The 20,978-nt window shown below is 36.7% G+C and overlaps 1 protein-coding gene across 1 annotated transcript in view; it reads right to left on the reverse strand.

Annotated features, from left to right (window-relative positions):
* Positions 1-20,978, reverse strand: part of FBXL13 (F-box and leucine rich repeat protein 13) — a 209,643-nt gene that overhangs the window by 24,137 nt on the left and 164,528 nt on the right. The window contains exon 18 of the mRNA XM_043871784.1: positions 12,206-12,289. Coding sequence (XP_043727719.1) covers positions 12,206-12,289 — 84 coding nt within the window. The remainder of the gene's footprint in view (positions 1-12,205; positions 12,290-20,978) is intronic.

Raw genomic sequence — 20,978 nt, forward strand, 5'->3', positions numbered from 1 at the left:
ATAATACCCTATGTAAATGCTGACTTTTTGTCTGTCATCAGTGGAACCAGAGAGGCTGTAGAACAATCCTGCCTGCCAATTAAGACATGAGAACACCACCTTACCACCTTCAATGTGCTGGAGGGTTTGAGATGAAGAAATATTATGCACATAATTTAACTGGAAGTTAACAAAGAGGATTATTAGAAGTCATAACATAGAAGAATCACAGCTCCTATGAGACATGCTTCAGGTGCTCAGTTCATGTCAGGTGAGGTGCAGTGAGCCTAGGCATGCTGCATAAGAGAGAGATCAAAAACACATTAGCCACTTAGGCTTAAGAAACATAAACTCATGCTATTGTAGGAAAGTGAGATTCTGACGTTTATTTTTCCTGCCCTTTTATTTTTGCCTTCAGATAATCTGACTTTTGGCAAGTTTTAGCTTTTATAGGATAAACTAATGTTCCAGGGACAGAAAATTGAGAGAGGCCTCCAAAGGATTTTCTTCCTTTAACACATTCTCTTATAGTTCTTTTCTGTGGATGTTCAACATGAAAATAACAGATGTATGCATTCATTTAATGAATCCATCAGCATTTCAGTTGTTGGAGAATGGTTCTCTCCAGTGGGAGTAGGCAAGAAGCCAGGACTTGTGTGGGATGTTCTCAGTTTCAGCTGTTTATCAGACATGAAAACATGGTACCCAAGACTCCATTATGCCTTGAACAGTAGAGACTGTGGGAAAATGACAAGCTGTCAAATCCCACATCCTTTGAAGTGCTGGCAAATTTCTAATTCTATTGAATTGCCTCAACAATTGGAAACACACTAGCATAAGGAGCAGTGGAGAATTCTGGGCTTATTTCTTTTGCTCATAGCCTTTGAAAAGAGAATAAAGCCTAGGTATCTTGGTAGGAGTTTGTCTGTGACTCAGTTGATTTCAGGTGCCTTAGGTCTCTAAAGAGTATTTTGTTCTATTATAAATCCTAGGAGACTGTTCTTGGCATGGGTAGCCATGAAGCATCAATTTCTGTAACAAAGCTGATACTTATTCCAGGTTTTGTGGGAGGTGCTTTTTCCATAAGGTTTCAGATACTCCCATCTTAATTCTACCAGAGGGATTCCTTAGTTCCTTCTTCTAAGACCATGTAAAATAATTCTGAACCTGGGATCTTCTGGTACCTTCATCATAGACTATTTAGTCAGTTACTTCCTAATAATAACCTTTATTAGTAGATAAGATAAAGAATTTTCCTGAGTGGTATAGCCAAGAGATAAAGTGTCCAGACGTCTGGATGCCCCATGTTCCCACATGCAGGAGATTTCAGAGCTTCCACTCCACCGGAGGCCAAGAATTGTGGCCGTTTTGGAAATGGATCTTCTGTTTGTTGCTTTTCCTGCAATCAATAAACATAACTGTATCCCTGGGGAAGAGGTGGAGTTATTGAAATCCCATGCTTTGATAATTCTTAAATGGTTTAATCTTGGAAACCAAATAGAAATCAATGTTTTTTTTTAAAAAAACATTGTTGCCATGTGGAGCCAACACATCTAATTCATCTTTGGCACTGTAAGTTATTCTGTATCAAAGGCCACTAAAACTGATTTTGGTTTAGTACTGGGGGTGAGGTCTATGAACTGATGAGAATGAGTGATGAGAGTCTGGTATAAACAACATTTTATAACTATTCAGAAAGCTTAGTAATTCAAAGTAAGAGTTTAAGATCAGAAAAGAGTCACTGGAGAGTCATTCAGTTCTTGTTTTTAGGTCAAGAATGAATCCAGGATGACTGCTAGGGCAAAACAAGAATTCAGGTTTTCTTACATTTCCAGAACAGGCTGGCCATAGGCGATTATTAAGGAGGAAGACGCAGATAGGACTGTTGTGGAATGAGGTGAATACTCCTAGGCCTTTCCAACCTGACTAGCCATGTAGATGCTCCACCCTGGTTGTAAGGGTTTCAGTTCTCTAGCACAGGTAGTCCAGGGTACAGGACTGAGAACCCGGAATCCTCAGTCTCCAGTAGGACTCAGCCTGGAGCAGACCCATATCTATATAACCATTCAGTGTACTAAACATTCCTGGGTCAGGCTGAAAGCCAGATGATCAGCCATGGATCTTGCTTTGCTGTTCTCCCAGCTATGAAATAGCTTATAATTTGCCCCATATGGCCACACTTCCCCTGTCCCTTATTCCTTGATCTCTCCTCTCTTCTCCCCTTTCTGTTTGTAAGTCAAGATAAATCCGTTAGTAAAGGTCAAATAAAAAGTAAAATCAAAAATTTGTAAGTCAGGGTAAAAGAGGTCAAAACACAATGAAGATTAAAGGGGAAAAGGAACTTGTTGTCTCAAATGTCCAAGCAGTTAGGGCAAAATTAAGGATCTCAAAAAAGAAGAGTCCTTAATAGAACAATGAGGGATGTGAAGGTTCTAGCACCTCCTCTGCCACTTTTACCCAAAACCAAAAGTTATCAGATACCTTTGTGATCATCAGAGAATATGACATTAACCTAGACTTTAACTGGGCTCTTAAAATTCATCAGCGGTGCCATTTGCAAGATACCAGTAAACCAGCTTGTGAAGAATATAAACAACAAGCTAGACAGAAAAGACACAAGAGAGTAGATGAAGCTGAACCACTACCACATGCCTCTTACCTCTCTTGTGTGGATATAAGTCCTACCCACTGCATTCTGATTAGAGGGTTTTAAAAGATAGGTAGCCTTCTCTGTTACAGATACTTTTTTTCATTAAAAAAAATAATAATAAATAAAGAGGAGGCCATGACTGGGTTTGAAGAACAATGACAGTTACCTACATTTGAATCTTCCCAAAGCCATAAACTCTATTGAGAGGACAAATAAAACTACATAGGACCCATACATTCATCATTACTAGGACACAGAGACTACCTCACATTACCTATACATAGAGTAAAAACAGAAACAATCTCCAGCAGAGCTCCCTTAGCCACCATGAGTCTGTGGGTAAAGAGAGTGGGAGAGCGGATGCTTAAGACTGTCTTCAGAGTAAAGGATGACGAGAGCTGAGAGGATGCACAGACAAAATCACTCCCAAGAAAAGAAAGTGCAGCAGTAAATGCCAAAATGCTGGGTCAGACTTAGTAGTTCATAGCCCTGGATACCTGACTTGGCAATGGAAAAGGGCTTGAAAATGAGGATACCACAAACCTCCCAGGCAGCCAAATCAGAATCATGATTGTTAATGTTATTGTTCAGTCGCTCAGTCATGTCTGACTCTTTGTGACCTCACAGACTGCAGCATGCCAGGCTTCCCTGTCCTTCACTGTCTCTGGGAGTTTGCTTAAACTCTGTCTATTGAGTCGATGATGCCATCCAACCATCTCATTGTCTGTCTCCCCCTTCTCCTGCCCCCAGTCTTCAATCCAAAAGCATGGCCATCATCCTTAACCATAGCGTGACCCTGTCCCATCCAAACCATTACCATTCTGTGGATTTGCTATGCAGATAGTCCCTCATTCATTCTCTTCTGTTGCTGTTTAAGCTGCCGTCTTTCATTCTCTTCTGTTGCTGTTTAAGCTGCCGTCTTCTCTCCCCTGGACTATAACAAAAACCTCTCAACATATTTCTGCCTTTAATGGTGATAGCAATTCTTTCTCCCCTCTGATCTTCAATCCATCTTCTATACTGCTTATTAAAGTGATTTTCCAACAGATAGGCTCTCATTGTCATTCCCATGCTGGATTAAGTATCTCGACTGAATCCTTCTGTAGCTTCCTTTATCACAGCATAATGGCAAGAATTGTCACTCTGGAATAAGATATGTTATACCCTAGCTCACATGCTTGCTTGTTTCATTATTTGGGGTAAGATTCATAACCTCTCTGAACTTCAGTCTCCTTATCTGTAAAGTGGAATCAAAAGTATTACCTACCTCATAAAGTACGTAATTACTGTATGGGAAATACTTTGAACAGTGTCTGGCATGTAGCAGATGCTAAATTAATGTTAACTAACAATGACTAAGTAGTATTGGATTTCTCTAAGTCTCTTTATTCTACTAGACCCAGCCTCAATATTCTTTAAAGATTTTAAAATGATTTCTCTTTTCAAAAACAGATTATCTCAGTGTCCACTACATAGAAAGTCCAGTCCAAATGTTTTCAGTTCAGTCACTGAGCTAACTGTCACATTTTCATAAAATCAGTTAATTTGAATTAGACAGATTATTGTCTTACATGAGGGCATGGAGTTCTTCATTCAAGTTGAACTTAATCATCTAAGTTTTCTCCAATTTTGTAATTGCAAATAAAATTCTAGTGTTGTACTAAGGAAACTGAAGATCTTTCTGGAAGAACATGACCAAAGAAAGCACTTGAACTTTGGAGCAGCCACAGGCCCCATCTATATAAGCACAGCCAGGCACACTGCAGAGAGTTCACAACAGCCACAGGTGCCATGCTTGACAATGACCGCCTACCTGCCCAGCTTACCTATGGGTCTCTGCTCTTGGCTCCAGCGATTTTCAGTTCCTAACTTCATTGCTGGGCCTCAAGATCTGATTCAGAGCCCACTGTACATTGGTCATCCCTTTTTGGATGCTACTGATTCAGCCAACATCCAGGAATCCAAAACTCGTGTTCCAGACTTCCAGTTTCCAGTCTGTCATGGAAGTCTGGAACTTATCACTCCCATCCTCAAAACAAGAAAAAAGCTGAGCAAACTGAAAATCAGCAGCTCTCCTTAGATCTGTCAGATAATTGAGGTCATAAAACAAAACACCACTGTCAAAATTGGAGAGTCAGGCAAGTAACAGAGAATTCGGGCCTACTAGGAGGGGAAACTTGTGGCTGGAACAGTACCAGCAGGAACTCTGAAAGGGTAATTGACTAATTGCTGGAAACTGAGAATGGATGAGCCTGAGAGAAAAGTTCCTGGCAGGCCAGTTTTAAGGGGGCCTACAGCCTTTCATGAGCTTTCCCTCTAGGAGGGCCTCGAAGTTCTCACAGCAAAGACTCAAGGGGAGGAATAAAGTATTTAGTAACCATTTTGAAACAATGCTCGGACATATGCAAGGCTGGTTCAAAATTCAAAAATCAGCTAATGTAATTCATCACATCAATGGGCTAAAGAAGAAAAACTATATGATCATATCAAAGATTGTATTTGACAAAACCCAACACCCATTACTGAAGAACACTCTCAGCAAGACTATGAATAGAGGGGAACTTCTTTCAACATGATAAAGAACATGTACAAAAAATCTATAGCTAACATCATACTTGGTGAAAAGAAACCGGTGGTTTCCCCATAAGATCAGGAATGAAACAAGGATGTTTTCTCTTTTCACTCCTATTTTTCATCACACTGGAAGTCCTAACTAATTCAGTAAGAAAAAGAAATAGAAGGTATGTAGATAGAGAAGAAAAAAAAATGCCTGTGTTTGCAGACGGTATGACTGTTTGGTAGAAAATCACAAAGAAGTAACAAAAAGCCAAAACAAAAAAACATACCAACTACTAGAACTAATAAGCAATTATAACAAAGTTGCATGATATAAAATTAGTGTACAAAAAGGAATGTTCCGTATGTCCATTTTGGCCCTATAGACCTCCTTCCTCCGAGATTTAACAAGCTGTGCTCATACACAGGTGGGCAGTAAGAGGGCATAAACAGAGAGGCCTGCCTTTGTAGTATGTGAACATGATGCACAGTGTTATGAGATTGTAACAGAAGTAGATAATGGAGTCAGACTAAGATGAAAAAAAAAAAACAAAAAAACCCATCTGGGGGCTTAGGGCACATACACATTGCCAAAAGCAAAAGGGTTAACTCAGTGCCTAAGTGTGTACATCAATGTCCTTAGTATTATACTAATTTAACTGGGATGTTGGGAAATATGTCTAAAATCATAATCCTAATGAAAAACAATGATCCATTTCCTTTTTACTTTGTATATTCTCTTATAGCATTCTCAAGAATAGTAGTAATTAATTATGTAGTGTTGTAGAATTGCTTAATGCTCTTATATATACATATGTTTAATCAATTATAATTTAGGTGCCACTAAAAAATGCACCCAGGGATCAAACCCACATTCTCGCACATCACAGCAGATTCTTTACTCCTGAGCCACCTGGCAAGCTCCCCAAAATGCACTGGTTCATTCACAGGAATAAAAACTTCTAAATTGTTTCTTCTAAGAACATATTCGAAACTATCTCCATACCATAGGAAAAGGAGTCTTGCCATTTACATAGATACTTAATTTTTTAAAGTATAAACAAAAAGATAATTCTTTTAAAAAAAAAATAGACTTTATTTTTTAGAAGAGTTTTAGGTTCGCAGCAGAATTAAGCAAAAGTTACAGAAATTCCCCATATATCTCCTACCCCCACACATGTGTAGTCTCCCCTATTATCAACATGCCCCACCAGAGTGGTATGTTTGTTACAATTGATAAACCTGTATCAAGACATCATAATCACCCAAAGTCCATAGTTTACATTAGGGTTCCCTCTTGGTATTGTACATTCTATTAGTTTTGACAAATGTGTAATGACATGTACTCACCATGATAGTATCATACAGAGTAGTTTCACTGCCCTTAAAATCCTCTGTGCTCCACCTATTAATCTCTTCCTCCCCTATAGGTTTTGATCTTTTTACTGTCTTCATACTTTTGCCTTTCCAGAATGTCATATAGTTGGAATCATACAGTACTTAGCCTTTTCAGATTGGCTTCTTTGACAGTAATAGCATTTATACTTCCTCCATGTCTTTTCCCGACTTGGTGTCTCTTTTCTTTATGTTGCTGAATAATGTTCCATTGTCTGGATGTTTATGTATCTATTTACCTATAGAAGGACATGCTGGATGCTTTCACATTTTGGCAATTATAAATAAAACTCCTATAAACATCTGCATGCAGGTTTTTTTGTGTGTACATATACTTTTAGCTGAACTTTGATGCTTTGCAGGATTTATCTCCCATTCTTTGAAACAAACATGTCTAGTCAAGACTTCCAATATACCTCCCACATTGATGTAGTGAACCCTTGAGATAGTCTGCAGTATGTCCAGATGTTTCACATCCTTTCAGTTTGAACTGGAAGGACAGACTGTTCCTGGTTGACTTAAATTGAAGCAAGAGGGCTGGGCCTCTGCCTCATAGTATCAACCAGCAACTGGATTAGCTCTGATCCAGGGAAGAGGCTTACCCTGGGATGCAGCAGCTCCTGAGGAAGGACTCAACTGGGGGAGTGAGTGCCTTATCACTGTCCACCCTGACGCACCAGCTGAAACTGTGGAACTCAGGTTGGGACTTGAAACCATGGTCTTTAAACCAAGATCACACACCTGATCTCAGGAATTAATGAAGCTCAGGTTCTTGATGTCTCATTGCAGAAAGAATTCAGTGAAAGACAGTGATAGGTAAGAAACACATTTATTTAGAGAGAAACACACTCCACAGGCAGAATGTGGGCCATCTCAGAAGGTGAGAGCAATCAAAAAGATAATTCCTTAACAAACTAATTTTTATTCACCTTGAATATTGACCACAATTTATTTGGTATTAGTTAGTTTGTTAGTTCAGTCACTCAGTCGTGTCTGACTCTTTGCGACCCCATGGACTGCAGTACACCAGGCCTCCCTGGAGGCCTCCATCACCAGCTCATGGAGTTTACTCAAACTCATGTCCATTGAGTTGGTGATGCCATCCAAACATCTTATCCTCTGTCATCCCCCTCTCCGCCCATCTTCAATCTTTCCCAACATCAGGGTCTTTTCAAATGAGTCAGTTCTTCGCATCAGGTGGCCAAAGTATTGGAGTCTCAGCTTCAGCATCAGTCCTTCCAATGAATATTCAGGACTGATTTCCTTTTGGATTGACTGGTTTGATCTCCTTGCACTCCAAAGGACTCTTGAGAATCTTTTCCAACACTATAGTTCAAAAGCATCAATTCTTCTGCGCTCAGCTTTCTTTTATGGTCCAACTCTCACATCCATACATGACTACTGGAAAAACCATAGCTTTGACTAGATGGACCTTTGTTGGCAAAGTAATGTCTCTGCCTTTTAATATGCTGTCTACGTTGGTCATAACTTTTCTTCCAAGGAGCAAGGGTCTTTCAATTTCATGGCTGTAGTCACCATCTGCAGTGATTTGGAGCCCCCCAAAATGAAGTCTGTCCACTGTTTTCCCATCTATTTGCCATGAAATGATGGGACCAGATGCCATGTTCTTAGTTTTCTGAATGTTGAGTTCTAAGCCCACTTTTTCACTCTCCTCTTTCACTTTCATCAAGAGGCTCTTTAGTTCTTCTTCGCTTTCTGCCATAAGGGTGGTGTCATCTGTATATCTGAGGTTATTGATATTTGTCCTGGCAATCTTGTTTGGTATTAGGCTAAACTAAATAATATTATAGCATCCCTATACACAATTTGGGCATACTAAATATACACACACATTGACATATTCATGTAATCTAACAACTACTAAGATGTATACATATATTTAATTTACACACATATACTCAACAATTGGGCTTCCCTGGTGGCTCAGCTGGTAAAGAATCCGCCTGCAGTGCAGACGACCTGAGTTTGATCCCTGGGCTGGGAAAATCCCCAATAGAAGGGAAAGGCTACCCACTCCAGTATCTTGGCCTGGAGAATTCCATGGACTGTGTATAGTCCATGGGGTTGGAAAGAGTCAGACACGACTGACTGACTTTCAATTGCAGGCAGGTTCTTCACCATCTGCATCACCAGGTTAAGGGAATGTAAAAAGCAGTTGACTAAATAATTTTATTTATTCCATTGGTTCTATTCAAACAACTTAATAGAACAAAACTTCTAATATATTTGTACCATAGCATCTCAGTTAAAGGGGCTTCCCAGGTGGTGCTATTGGTAAAGAATCTGCTGCCAAATGTGGGTGACACAGGAGACATGGGTTTGATCCCTGGGTTTGGAAGAGGAAATGGCAACCCATTCCAGTGTTCTTGCCAGTAAAATTCCATGGACAGAGGAGCCTGGTGGGCTATAGTCCGTGGGGTTGCAAGGAGTCGGACATGACTGAGCAACTGAGCACACACACACATCCCAGTTAAACCAATTCTTTTGCCAAACTTGGCGGTCTGTTATTTAAATTTGCAAAATCCTCAAGGAAGAAAGTTTCTTGAGAAATGCCCAGCTATGACTATATCAGACATTGCTTCCAAAATGAGTGTGTCTTTCAAGAGTACCAAATAATTTTAGTTTAACGTGATCATTGAATGTCTAATGTTCTCAGGAAAAAAAAACTAAAGTTGGGAAAAGTAATTAAAACCAGATCCTAAAAAGTTAATACATCTGAGGCTCCAGATACTCAAACTTCATATTCTGTGGTTTCCAGTAAAACTAAAATGAGGTAATTTTTTATTCTTATTATGTTCATGACTCTTGCAAAACCAAGCCAGGGTAAAAATGCTTATCTTCTCCTTTTTCTCATTAAATCATTATGTAGTTTTCAATGTCATATGCCAAAAAGAGAGTCCCCTACCTTCTAAATAACAAAAAATTTCCTGATAAATTTAGGATAATCTAAACATCTCAGTTTAATCACGTTTGTTTCATATCCAGATAAAGAATTGTGAACGTGGCTTATGTATCACTTTCTCCTCCTCCCTCTTTGTTTCATCTCTTTGGAACTTAATGATTAGGCTGGAGGAAGGAAAGAGGAGAAAGATTACCACATGCCCATTAGTGTAAACCTTGAAACCTTGGAAGAGGTAGAAAGAGATTGAAAGTTACAGCATTTCAGTGTGAGCATACAGACACACATACACATACACACACACCACGTACACTCCAAAAGCAAGGAGAAGAGGGGAAAAAAAGGGATGATGAGAAAGAGAAAAAAAAAATTTTTTTTATGAACTTGAACAGCCAATCTTGTACAACTGATAATTAAATTATTCTGTATGTCCATGCTCCTGTATTCCCCATCTTTTGTTTTCTTTTAGATCACTGAAATCAATACATCAATAAAAGACTACATTTTTAAAAGCTATACCAAACTTAGCTATATGATCATACAATTAGCATATAGGTAAACTTTTTCATCTAAAATCTCAGAGCACCTTAAAATAGTATGATTTTCAGGCTCCCAAGAGGGAAAATAAAAAGGCCATGGCAGGAAGCACTGGCTTCCTGATACTTAGCTTCAAACTTTGGTCATCTCTCTCTTTCATTCCAAGAAACACTTTTAAATGAATAGTGATGGATATTAAGAGGTCTTGTGTGTCATCACCATAGGGGGTTTTAATACTTCTGAATGATTTGTAGTTATTGATCAAATGTAATTGATCACCATGAAGGAAATATAATCCAATATTAGAAATGTTAATATCTGTTTAATTTTAATAACCTTTATTCTGTTGCCTTGTTAAAGACCTTTTGAATGCTTGACTAGATCATATTTAGGGATAAAGTTTTATGTAAATTCATGTTTAATCCTTAAATGAACTGCGATACATAAATCATGGTTTAACCTTAGAGGAACTGCTTAGCTTTTTCTTCTAGTAGGTTACACGCATTATAACCCCTTTTGTTATTGTAGAGTTACAATCTTGCCCTATGCAAGTTGTTGGTCCTCTCTGGGATCTTTGCTTTGAAAAATAGTGTTTGTTCTTTTTACCTCTTTATACAGTTGAACATACTACTAGGTAGATTTCTTAGGAACCTGATAGAAATTTGGCAAACAGGATCTGAAACTGGGAGAAATTCACATCATTTGACATTATTGCCTCCTAAAGGAGACTTTTTTTTTTTTTTCTTTCCCGTCCCTTCTTTTTAAAGGAGACTTATCAGTGTTACATTTTCCTGTTCAGTACCATTACATTGTCCTGATACAATGAAGTACAGTGAAAATCATTTGAAAACAATTTTTCCCACTAGGTTATGTTGACCATCAACCATTTAGAACAGCAGTTCTCTGTTTCTACTCTTCATTTCTGTAAAATTAGATTAGTTTGCTGAGATGGCATAGGACTTTAGACTGTTTAAGCCCTCTGGGCCTTAATTTCCTCACTTGTAAAATTACAGAGATGGTTTAGATGATTATAAGATTCCTTCAGCTTCAGAATGGTGAAATTCTATGCTAAAGTCTAGAACACCATTTGACCTGGCACTCTGTAGCCCAACAGTTCATATAATGTTTTAACACTCTCCTATTAGTTATGTTAGAACTTCTTGAAAAGTTCATTTCAAATTCATGGAAGACAGCTTAACTTCAGGTCTGCCATGCTCTGGTGGACTTTTCACCTAATATTTGCATTATCTTTCTATGTGTGAGATGACTTCTTTTCTGTCAATAAGAGTTTGTATTTAAATTATTTTTCTGAGTTTAATCCCAGATTTTCATAAATACTGGGGTTTCTGAACTCTCAGGATACTTTAAATGGGGTTTCCAATGCATTTAACAGTTGCCACATTCCTAGATTATTAGTTCTGTTTAAAAATGCTGTCTGCCACTATTTTACTAATCAGTAACCAGATTTTGCCCTAGTTCAATACAAGTATGATATATAATTTCAGTTGTCTTCTTTTAACAGCAAATTGAGTTGCTTAATGTTGTGATAAACAGCATGTGTGGCTTGCTCACAATAACTACTTTATGACTTTCTATCTATCACTCAACACCAGGTCTAGGAAATTTACTTCTCATGAGTTCTTAAAGTACCATTTGAGCATATAATCATTTATCTTATCCAATTACTTATCTCATGCTTTCCATCCTGGCAAAGTATACTACCAATTATGTTTGAATAACTTAGTTCCTAATGGTTAAGTACCTGGTGTAATTTTTCAGCCTCCCCCAATTTTCATGGTTAGATGATATAACATTTCTTTCTACAGAATATTTCTATTATATTAATATGAGAAGACTTTTACCACATTGCAGTTCATTATTCTCCAAATAAAATGTCAACCTATCCCTGTCTATCCTATGAGTCTGACATCTGGAAGGGAGAGAGTAGACAGGAAAACATAGAAAAGCAAATCCTGTCAATCACCTCGGGCTGTGGAGACCTGACTAAAGGCAGAGTTGATCCTGGCTCAAGCAAGATCACATATGTATTATTAGTTTCATTCCGCTTCTTTTTTTTCCTGTTGTTACCCACAAAGGTTATTCAATTTGCACTTAATTTTCAATCTTAATTCTTTAACAACAACAACAACAAAACATAATTATCTTACCTGGATTCCAAAATCGGTGATTTTATCACACTCAGACACTGAAAGTTCCTTTAATTTTCTATGTCTGGAAAGTGTCATCAAACCCTAAAAATGTTTAATATAAAGATTATTTGATGATATATTAGTATAGAAGGTGTATTTCCAATAAGATAGCAACAGTTTATGCAAACTAAAAATACTTAGCTTCTGTTTTATATTTCTTTAGACCTAATCATACAATCACTTTGGTTAGACAACATTATTAAATAAAATTTTCAGGTTATCTCTAATGTTTTACAAAAAGTATTACAAATCCTAGAACCAGAAAACTTCTTATCTTGCCTCCTGTTTCCAGGAAAATGTTATATCAATCAATGTAAAGAAATCTTCAGATGCTTAAGTTTACAGCTTTATTTTATTTGAAGACACTTCATGTGGCTAATGAATCTATTTATCAATAAATTTATGCTTAGTCTAAAATCTGAAAATCTTTAGCTCATTTTATGATGTTTAATTGCTTGGAGGGAGAAGAAACACATCTTTATGTAAAGGCCCATAGACAGATAATTATTCACTAGTAGTTCATTTCTTTTTTCAGGCTAAAAGTTATGTTTCTTTTTATTTAAAAAACATGGATTTCACTTTCATTCCTTCACTTTTTTAATGTGTGGTTTTGTTGGTGCTCAGATGATAAAGAATCTGCCTGCAATTCAGGAGACCCGGGTTCAATCCCTGGGTCAGGGAGATCCCCTGGAAAATACTGGCAACCCACTCCAGTTATCTTGCCTGGAGAATTCCATGGACAGAGAGGCATGATGGGCTGTAGTCCATGCGGTGGCAAAGAGTCAGACACAGCTGAGCAACTCACTTTCACTTTCGTTGGTTGGCCCATTTCTCAGTACCTATTCTCCTAATCTGGTACAACATTCAGGTAAGGAACTGACTGTTGTGCCTTATAGATGCCATCCTTCTGTTTTGCATTCAGGATCATGTTACTTTTCTATTTCCTAGATATGCGTCCTAGACTATGTGGACTAGAGCAGTTTCTCCTCCTTTTATGGTCCCAGAGCTGGCTGGCAGGGAAAAATGCTGGAAATAGTATATGATTTGTCCTTTTTACATTTTATTTTCAGGACTTACTTACCTTTTGATCATAAAAACCACATTTGGACTATAATTGAAAATGGGTCATGCAGGTATTATATGCTGGTGTTTTTTTTGTTTGTTTGTTTGTTTGTTTTTTTGCTGGTGTTTTTTTTTTACTGATTTACATATTAGGCCTTTCATTTTTCAAAAACAAAATGCATATCAAAGAGAACAGTGCTTGAAATTCTACTTGATTGAAGTCACTGTTAAATTACAATTTCTAATTTCATTTAACAGCCTGTATGCCACACAAAAATAAAATGACCCCATTTATTCTTTTAATTTCATTGCAAATGTGATTCCCTTCCTAGGAACACATTATATTTTCTGTCTCATTGTTTCAAAACAAAGAATGGGCAAACTCTGTGAAGCCATCACATGTGGTCTGGGTTCCAGATGTGGATGCTGTTTTATTCATGTTAAAAGAATTGGAATTTAAATACTCTCCCAACAGAAACTAAATTGTTTGAACAAAAATATCAAGTAAGTGGTGCAGTTTTTCTCGTTGCCCTATGCTTGATAATAGCTAAACATGTTTTATTATTCTATGTGGAATTTGTTTTATGAAAAACTATCTCTAAATAGTTCCTCTGAAGTTTTCACTTTTTATTGCTTCAATGTAGGCTATATTAGAAATTTTTTAAATGAACTATAATGAAGTATACTTGCTAAGTATGACATTTAACAGACTATGGACAGATAATAAGAAGCCTTGGCACTGAAATTTATAAATGCTCCAAATTAGAAGGTGTTCTCTGAAGCAAATGATGGTTCCAACATTTTACAGTCTTTCTTTATACCTTAGAAGTCTTAAATCTCAGGTCTAGGCAAAATTCATCCATTCTTCATTTATTATTCATTTGAAAAATATTTAATTAGCATGTATTATATTGATCGGGCTCTGGGATAGAAGCTGGGAGTATAAAAGTCAGTGAGGTGCAGTGTCTACCCTCAAGGAGTCCGTAGTCTGGCATTGAAGACACACTTACAATAGATCGCTACAATCCTGTGAAGGTAAATATTGTGCACAATGATTAAACCAAAGAGGGAAGATGAAGCCACTATTTTGGATTAGAGAAGATTGGGGGAGAGTTATGAGTGGGGAAGTGCAATTTGCCAAGTAGACTACAGAGGGAAGGACATTCCAGGCTGAAGGAGCAGAATGCGCAAAAGCATTAAAGTGTGAAATATTATGGTGTATGTATGAAGCTGTATAGTATGGCATGATTAGATTTACATGGATTTTTAAAAAATTATGTGAAAAGCTGGTTGAAAAATTTCTCTTAGGAAGAAACTACAAGGTTTTGTTTTTGTTTTGTTTAATCCCTTGTTAATTGTTTGAGGGAGGAGTCCTGGGAGTTGGCTGTGCCAAACTTTTACTTCTGGGAGGGATGGAAAGAGGAAAGTGGGAAGATAAGACAGAAATAAGAAGGAAAGTGGATACTTAAATTTCCAGGGAATTTGTAGTATCATGAAAATGTAAATCCTCCTTCATCTCCTTCAAAAGTAAGCCAAACTCAAGAATGCTTTCCAGGAAAGGTTCTGTTTTATTTTGCCAAAACTTAGAAGGGACTGAATTATTGTAATCAATTAAAATGCAAAGGAAAGCAAATAAGTGGTAGCCTGGAGAAGTCACCAGCATTGCAGGTTATATGAGAATACCTTAGGAATTCATAGGCATCCTGGGGAGCACTTTTCTCCTAGACAGGCCATGGAATTGAGGGACCGGGAGTCCCTAGTGGAAAATTGGCTTATATTATAGCTCTGATGGCTTCTCAGGTGGCTCAGTGGTAAAGAATCTACCTGCCAATGCAGGAGATGAGGGTTTGATCCCTGGGTCAGGAAGATCCCCTGGAGTAGGAAATGGCAACCCACTGCTGTATTATTTTTAATTTTAATTGGAGGATAATTATTCTATAATATTTTAATGGTTTCTGCCATACATCAACATGAATCAGCCATAGGTATTCATATGCCCCCTCCTCCCCCAAACTGCCTTCCCACCTCTCTCCCCATTCCCCAACTCCAGTATTCTTGCCTGGGAAATCCCATGGACAGAGAAGCCTGGAGGGCTTCAGACACGACTGTATGACTAAACATGCATAGCTCTGGCATCATGTCTATAGGACGGAGTGTCAAGACTTAAGATTCAAAAGGAAGCAGGCACCACATCATGGGGGCCTTGAGCATTATTCTGGAATATAGATATTATCCTATGCAACACTTTAAACAAAACTCCCTCTTCAGGGAATAAATGACAGTAATGCAAAAAGGAATGAGGATGTGTTTCAAAAGAGGTATGGAGACCACAGAGCAGGGAGTGATTTATTTTAGTTGGAAGGAGGAGGTGTCAGTCTTTCGTGGAGGAAGAAGAATTTGAATTAAGCCTTAAAGACTGGGTAAGATTTTGACAAGTAAAGTAATAGGAACAGTGTTTCAGACCGAGAAAACAGCATGAACAAAGGCTTCATTTGGAAAGTGTGAGTAGTTCAGTCTGGGGTTCCTGGGAGTAGTGGGAGGGAATACTGCACACTGCCAGGAAGACTTGCGTGTACACCAGATAGTTGGAGCAGACAAAGCCTTTGAAAACTATTCTTTTTTCCCCCAGTTTTACATCTGGAATTGTTTAGCTGATGTAGATACACATCAGCAATGAACTAGTTACCAAATGTTGAAATAGTATGTGTGTTTGTGTGTACTTACTATATGACTGAGTCATACTACTCCAGGCTTAGAATATCACTGACGTAAACAGAAAACATACCTCCCCCAACTCTTTATTTTGAAAATATTCAAATCTATAGACAAGCTCAAAAAATGGTATAATGAACACTTACATATCCTTTATATTTATGTAGGAATATAGTTTTGTATGTATATATGATGTTGTTGTTGTTCAGTCATTAGGTCCTGTCTGACTTTTTTCGACCCCATGGACTGTAGCCTGCCAGGCTCCTCTGTCCATGGGGTTTTCCAGGCAAGAAAACTGAAGTGGGTTGCCATTTCCTTCTCCAGTCTATCTTCCTGACCCAGGGATCAAACTCGTGTATCTTGCACCTCCTGCATTAACAAGCAGATTCTTTACCGCTGAATTACCAGGGAATATATATATATATATATATTTTTTTTTTAATTCATATGTGTAGTGTGAAACATTTGAAAATAAGTCTCTGATATCATGATGCTTTACCTCTAAATATTCTATATGCATCTTCCTAGGACATTTCCCCAGGTAGCTATATAGTCTTATGTATATATAATATGATACCTAAGATTAACAGTAGTACATACTATATAATACAGAGTCAGTATTCAGATTTTCTTTTTATCCAATCCCCAGAGTTCATGCATTGCATTTGGTTATCATGTCTCTTTAGCCTTTCTTTTTTTTCTTTAAATTTTACCTTTCAAGATCCCAGGCCAGCCATTATATAAAATATCCTACATTCTGGATTTTTCTGATTGTTCCTTACGATTGGATTCTAGGTAAACATTTTCTGCAAAACTACTACCTAGGTGCTGTTTCATTTGAACTGTATTTTTTTCTATTTACTTAATAAATAATCCATGATGTGATCCTTTGAGACCACATGAGTTCCCTGTTTCTCAACATCCTTTCAGTCAATGATTTGAGCATTAATTGATGATCCTTGCCTAAATCAGTTATTTTGTTGAGAGTTGCAAAAATATACAGTTTTCTGATTCTGTCTTTCCTTCTGAACGTAGAATCCGGTATTCACTTAAACCTTTTTTTCCATTATTCCTTCTCTTACTCCCTACTGAATAATTTGGGAAGTACTTTGAATAAAAGATTATTTTAGACATAACAATTAACTGTCCCACTTAATTTTTTGTGTCAGTTATTAACAACCTTTTTTATTGAGATATAATTAACATATAACATTTATATTAGTTTCAGGTATACAACAGAGTGATTCAATATTTGTATATCTTGTGAACTGATCATCACAATAAGTCTCTTTAAAATCTGTCACCATATATAGTTCCAGTTTTTTCTTGTCATGAGAACGTCTAAGATCTACTCTCTTAGCAATTTTCAGATATACAATGCATTATTATTAACTGTAATCACCATGCTATATTATTATATCCCGTGACTTATTTATTTACTTATTTAATATTTAAATATGTTTATTTACTTATTTATTTTATAACTATAACTTATTTATTTTATAACTACCTTAACCACAAGCTTAACCCCACCTCTGCCAATTACCAATCTGTTTTCTGCATCAATGATGTTTTTTAAGATTCCACATATAATTGAGATCATGTGGTATTTATCTTTCTCGGTCTGACATTTCATTGGCATCATACCCTAAAGATCCATCCATGTTGTCACAAATGGCAAGATTTCCTTCTTTTCTATGGCTAAATGCACACACACACATATATAGACCACATTTTCTTTATCCAGTCATCCATCAATGGACACAGGTTGCTCCCACACTTTGGCTATTGTAAATAATGCTGCAATGAAATGGGGGGTACATATATCTTTCTAAATTACTGTTTTCATTTCCTTTGGATAAATATCCACAAGTAGAATTGCTAGGTCATATGATAGTTCTTTTTTTAATTTTTTAAGGATCCTCCATACTGTTTTCCATAGTGGCTACTCCAATTTACATTCCCACCAACAGTGCACAAACGGCCCGTTTTCTCTGCATTTTCACCAACACTTGTTAGTTCTTATCTTTTTGATCATGTTTATTTTAACAGGCAAACAATGTTTTAATTTTCCCACATTCCTGTTAAGTGTGTTTACAAAATGGAGTTACTCTTTTGCTTAGTGTAATTATGTTGTTTGTTGGCAAAGATGACACATTGAAGAAAATAAAAAACAACAGTATTTTGCCCCATTATAAGACTATAAACATTTGGTCATAATTTAAAAAGAACCAAGTTTTATATATGAAATTGAACTGTATGAAACCTTGTTAATCAGTTTCACAATCTGAAAGATTTAGTCTTTACAACTTGGATGTGGCTTTTTTTTCTGAAAGATGGTGCTTTCAGAAAAAAGTCTAGACATTATAGAATACTAACATTAGAATAAAATATAATGAAATTTATCTGATAGCCACATTGCCACAAACCACCCTTGTTTATGGTATGTTTCAGTTTGGGAACAGTCAACAGTTTAATAAGGCACACCAGAAGAGTAAATAAGCATAGATAAATTTTAAAATCTGTTCTTCTTTGAGTAAAGAAGGTCTCTAGAAAAAAACTATATAAAATTACATAAGATTGCGTAGTTTGTCCAACTTTTAATTCATTTTTTCTTGAATATTCTTTATAAGTATAGCTGGTAGACTTTCAAGATTAAAACACTGTTACAAGCCTCTCTTCCATAGTTATGAGATAAGCCTTTATAAAGGTATGGTAAAAATATGAAAATATGACAAATGATTAATAACTACATTATTACAAGGAGTTCATACAAGTTGGCAGAAATATTGAGACCCCCAATATATAAGTGACTAAAGAATATAAATATAAAATTTACATAAGAAAAAAGATAATCACAATGATAAATCTAGGGGGAAATTATATTGATAGAATTTTTTTAAATGCAAAATCAAATAGCAATAAAGTTATAATGTATATCTATTTTTTGTTGAAATTAAAACAGCCAATACTGGTGAATGAGTATAAGGCCAGCCTACTTATTTTTTTAGTTGATGGCAATAAAAATTACTACAACTTACTGGGAAAGCAAGTGACCAAAACAACAAGAAAATATCCTGTTCAAAGAAGGGAAGATTTTAGGGGGAGAAAGGTTAGTAAAAACTTTGGGGCAGCTTTCTTGTCTTATTCCTGTTTCTACCCTGAAACCTAGAATTACTGCCTTAAATATAGTAGGGACTAGATAATTAAGTACCAAAAGAAGGAGGAGAAAAGAATGAGTGAATAAGTAAATAAAATGTCTCAAATGAAAAGTAATTTAGAATAACTTGGGGGAAAAAACCAATACATGGGTGCATTATTAAATTCTTGTCTATATCAACAAAGAATTATATAAAGTATTAACACCATGCATATTTCCTGTACGAGACCCACAACAGTTCTGGGGAGTTTACCGTCTATTCCAAATAAACTGTAACAGCACAAAAACACCAATATTCAAGCAAAATATTAAACTTTGTATGTTAACATATACAAGTATGTATGTATATGAACAATTTTATTTAACAGAAATTAATATATCCTTCTCTGTATTCATGTTACTTGGTCCATCTGTGAAGTTCAACCTTGCTTTCTGAAACATCACTTCCCTTAGTTCCTATGACATCACTCTGAACTCTTTCCTTATCTACTGCTCTGGATGTTCATTTTCAGCTTCCTTTGTGGGTTTATCTTCCAAATCCACCCAGTAAGTATGCGAGTTCCCTGGAGCTTTGAAATTGACCTCTCTTCTTCTGTCTCTCATCCATAACTTCAGGCACCTCAGCCTTCTCTACAGCTAGCCCAGATCTCTCTTCTGAGCTCCAGAGTTTTAAAATTAGACACCTGAACATGCCATAAGCACCTGAAACTTAGCACTGTTACTTTCAAAGGACTAGTATTCAAACTGGAAACCACAGTGTTTAATGAGTTCTTCCTACTGTTTCTTGTGGTTTAAGCAAGAAGTCTGGTTACAGTTGAATAACTCGTGGTAGACTTTTCTTCTACTTAATTAAGTACATTGTTCCTTTCTCTGCATTTTACAACTCTTATGCCTCTCTCTTTGTTTTGGTCTTTTTTTCTTAATTGAATATTGTTAATTTATAATGTTGTGTTAGTTTCAAACGTACAGCAATGTGAATTTATAGTCTTTTTCAGATTCATTCCATTATAGGTTTTCAAGATATTGAGTATAGTTCCCTGTGTTATACAGTAGGTCCTGTAGTTTACCTATTTTATATATAGTAGTGTGTATATGTTAATCCCAAACTCCTAGTTTATCACCCCTCTACCCTGCTATCCCTTTTGGTAACCGTAGTTTGTTTTCCGTGTATGACTCTCTCTATAGCGCCTAGATTTCTCTACCTGGGAAATCTATAAATATAATCCATATAACTTACGATATTTAATATCTGATTACAGGATGTTGGAAAACACATCCTAAGAAATAAGATGGAATGTGGTACACAAGAGTCTAGAATGACTGACAATTTTGATATAATTATTGGAGGTGTGAAAAGTGAAGTCGCTCAATTATGTCCAACTCTTTGCGACCCCATGGACTGTAGCCTACCAGGCTCCTCTGTCCATGGGATTTTCCAGGCAAGAGTGCTGGAGTGGGTTGCCATTTCCTTCTCCAGGGGATCTTCCCAACCCAGGGATCGAACCTGGGTCTCCTGCATTATAGGCAGACACTTTACCTTGTGAGCCACCAGGAAGTCCATTGCAGGTGTAAATCTACCATTGGAGGTGTAGATCATGATAAGTCTGTAAAGAACAAAAGGTCCCTAACAGCAAACATAGGAAGCCTCCTTTCTTGTTGCTTTTTTGAGGATAAAATGGGATATAAGTTATTGTGATAGAGGGGATAGAGTTAGAAGGTATTGTTGAAAATCTTTTGTGTAAATTTTCTGTTTCAGTAATGCTTATATTGTAATATACCTAATGCCTATGATAACTT

Source organism: Cervus elaphus, chromosome 18 (genome assembly GCF_910594005.1).
Source record: "Cervus elaphus chromosome 18, mCerEla1.1, whole genome shotgun sequence".
In the NCBI taxonomy this organism is placed as follows: Eukaryota; Metazoa; Chordata; class Mammalia; order Artiodactyla; family Cervidae; genus Cervus; species Cervus elaphus.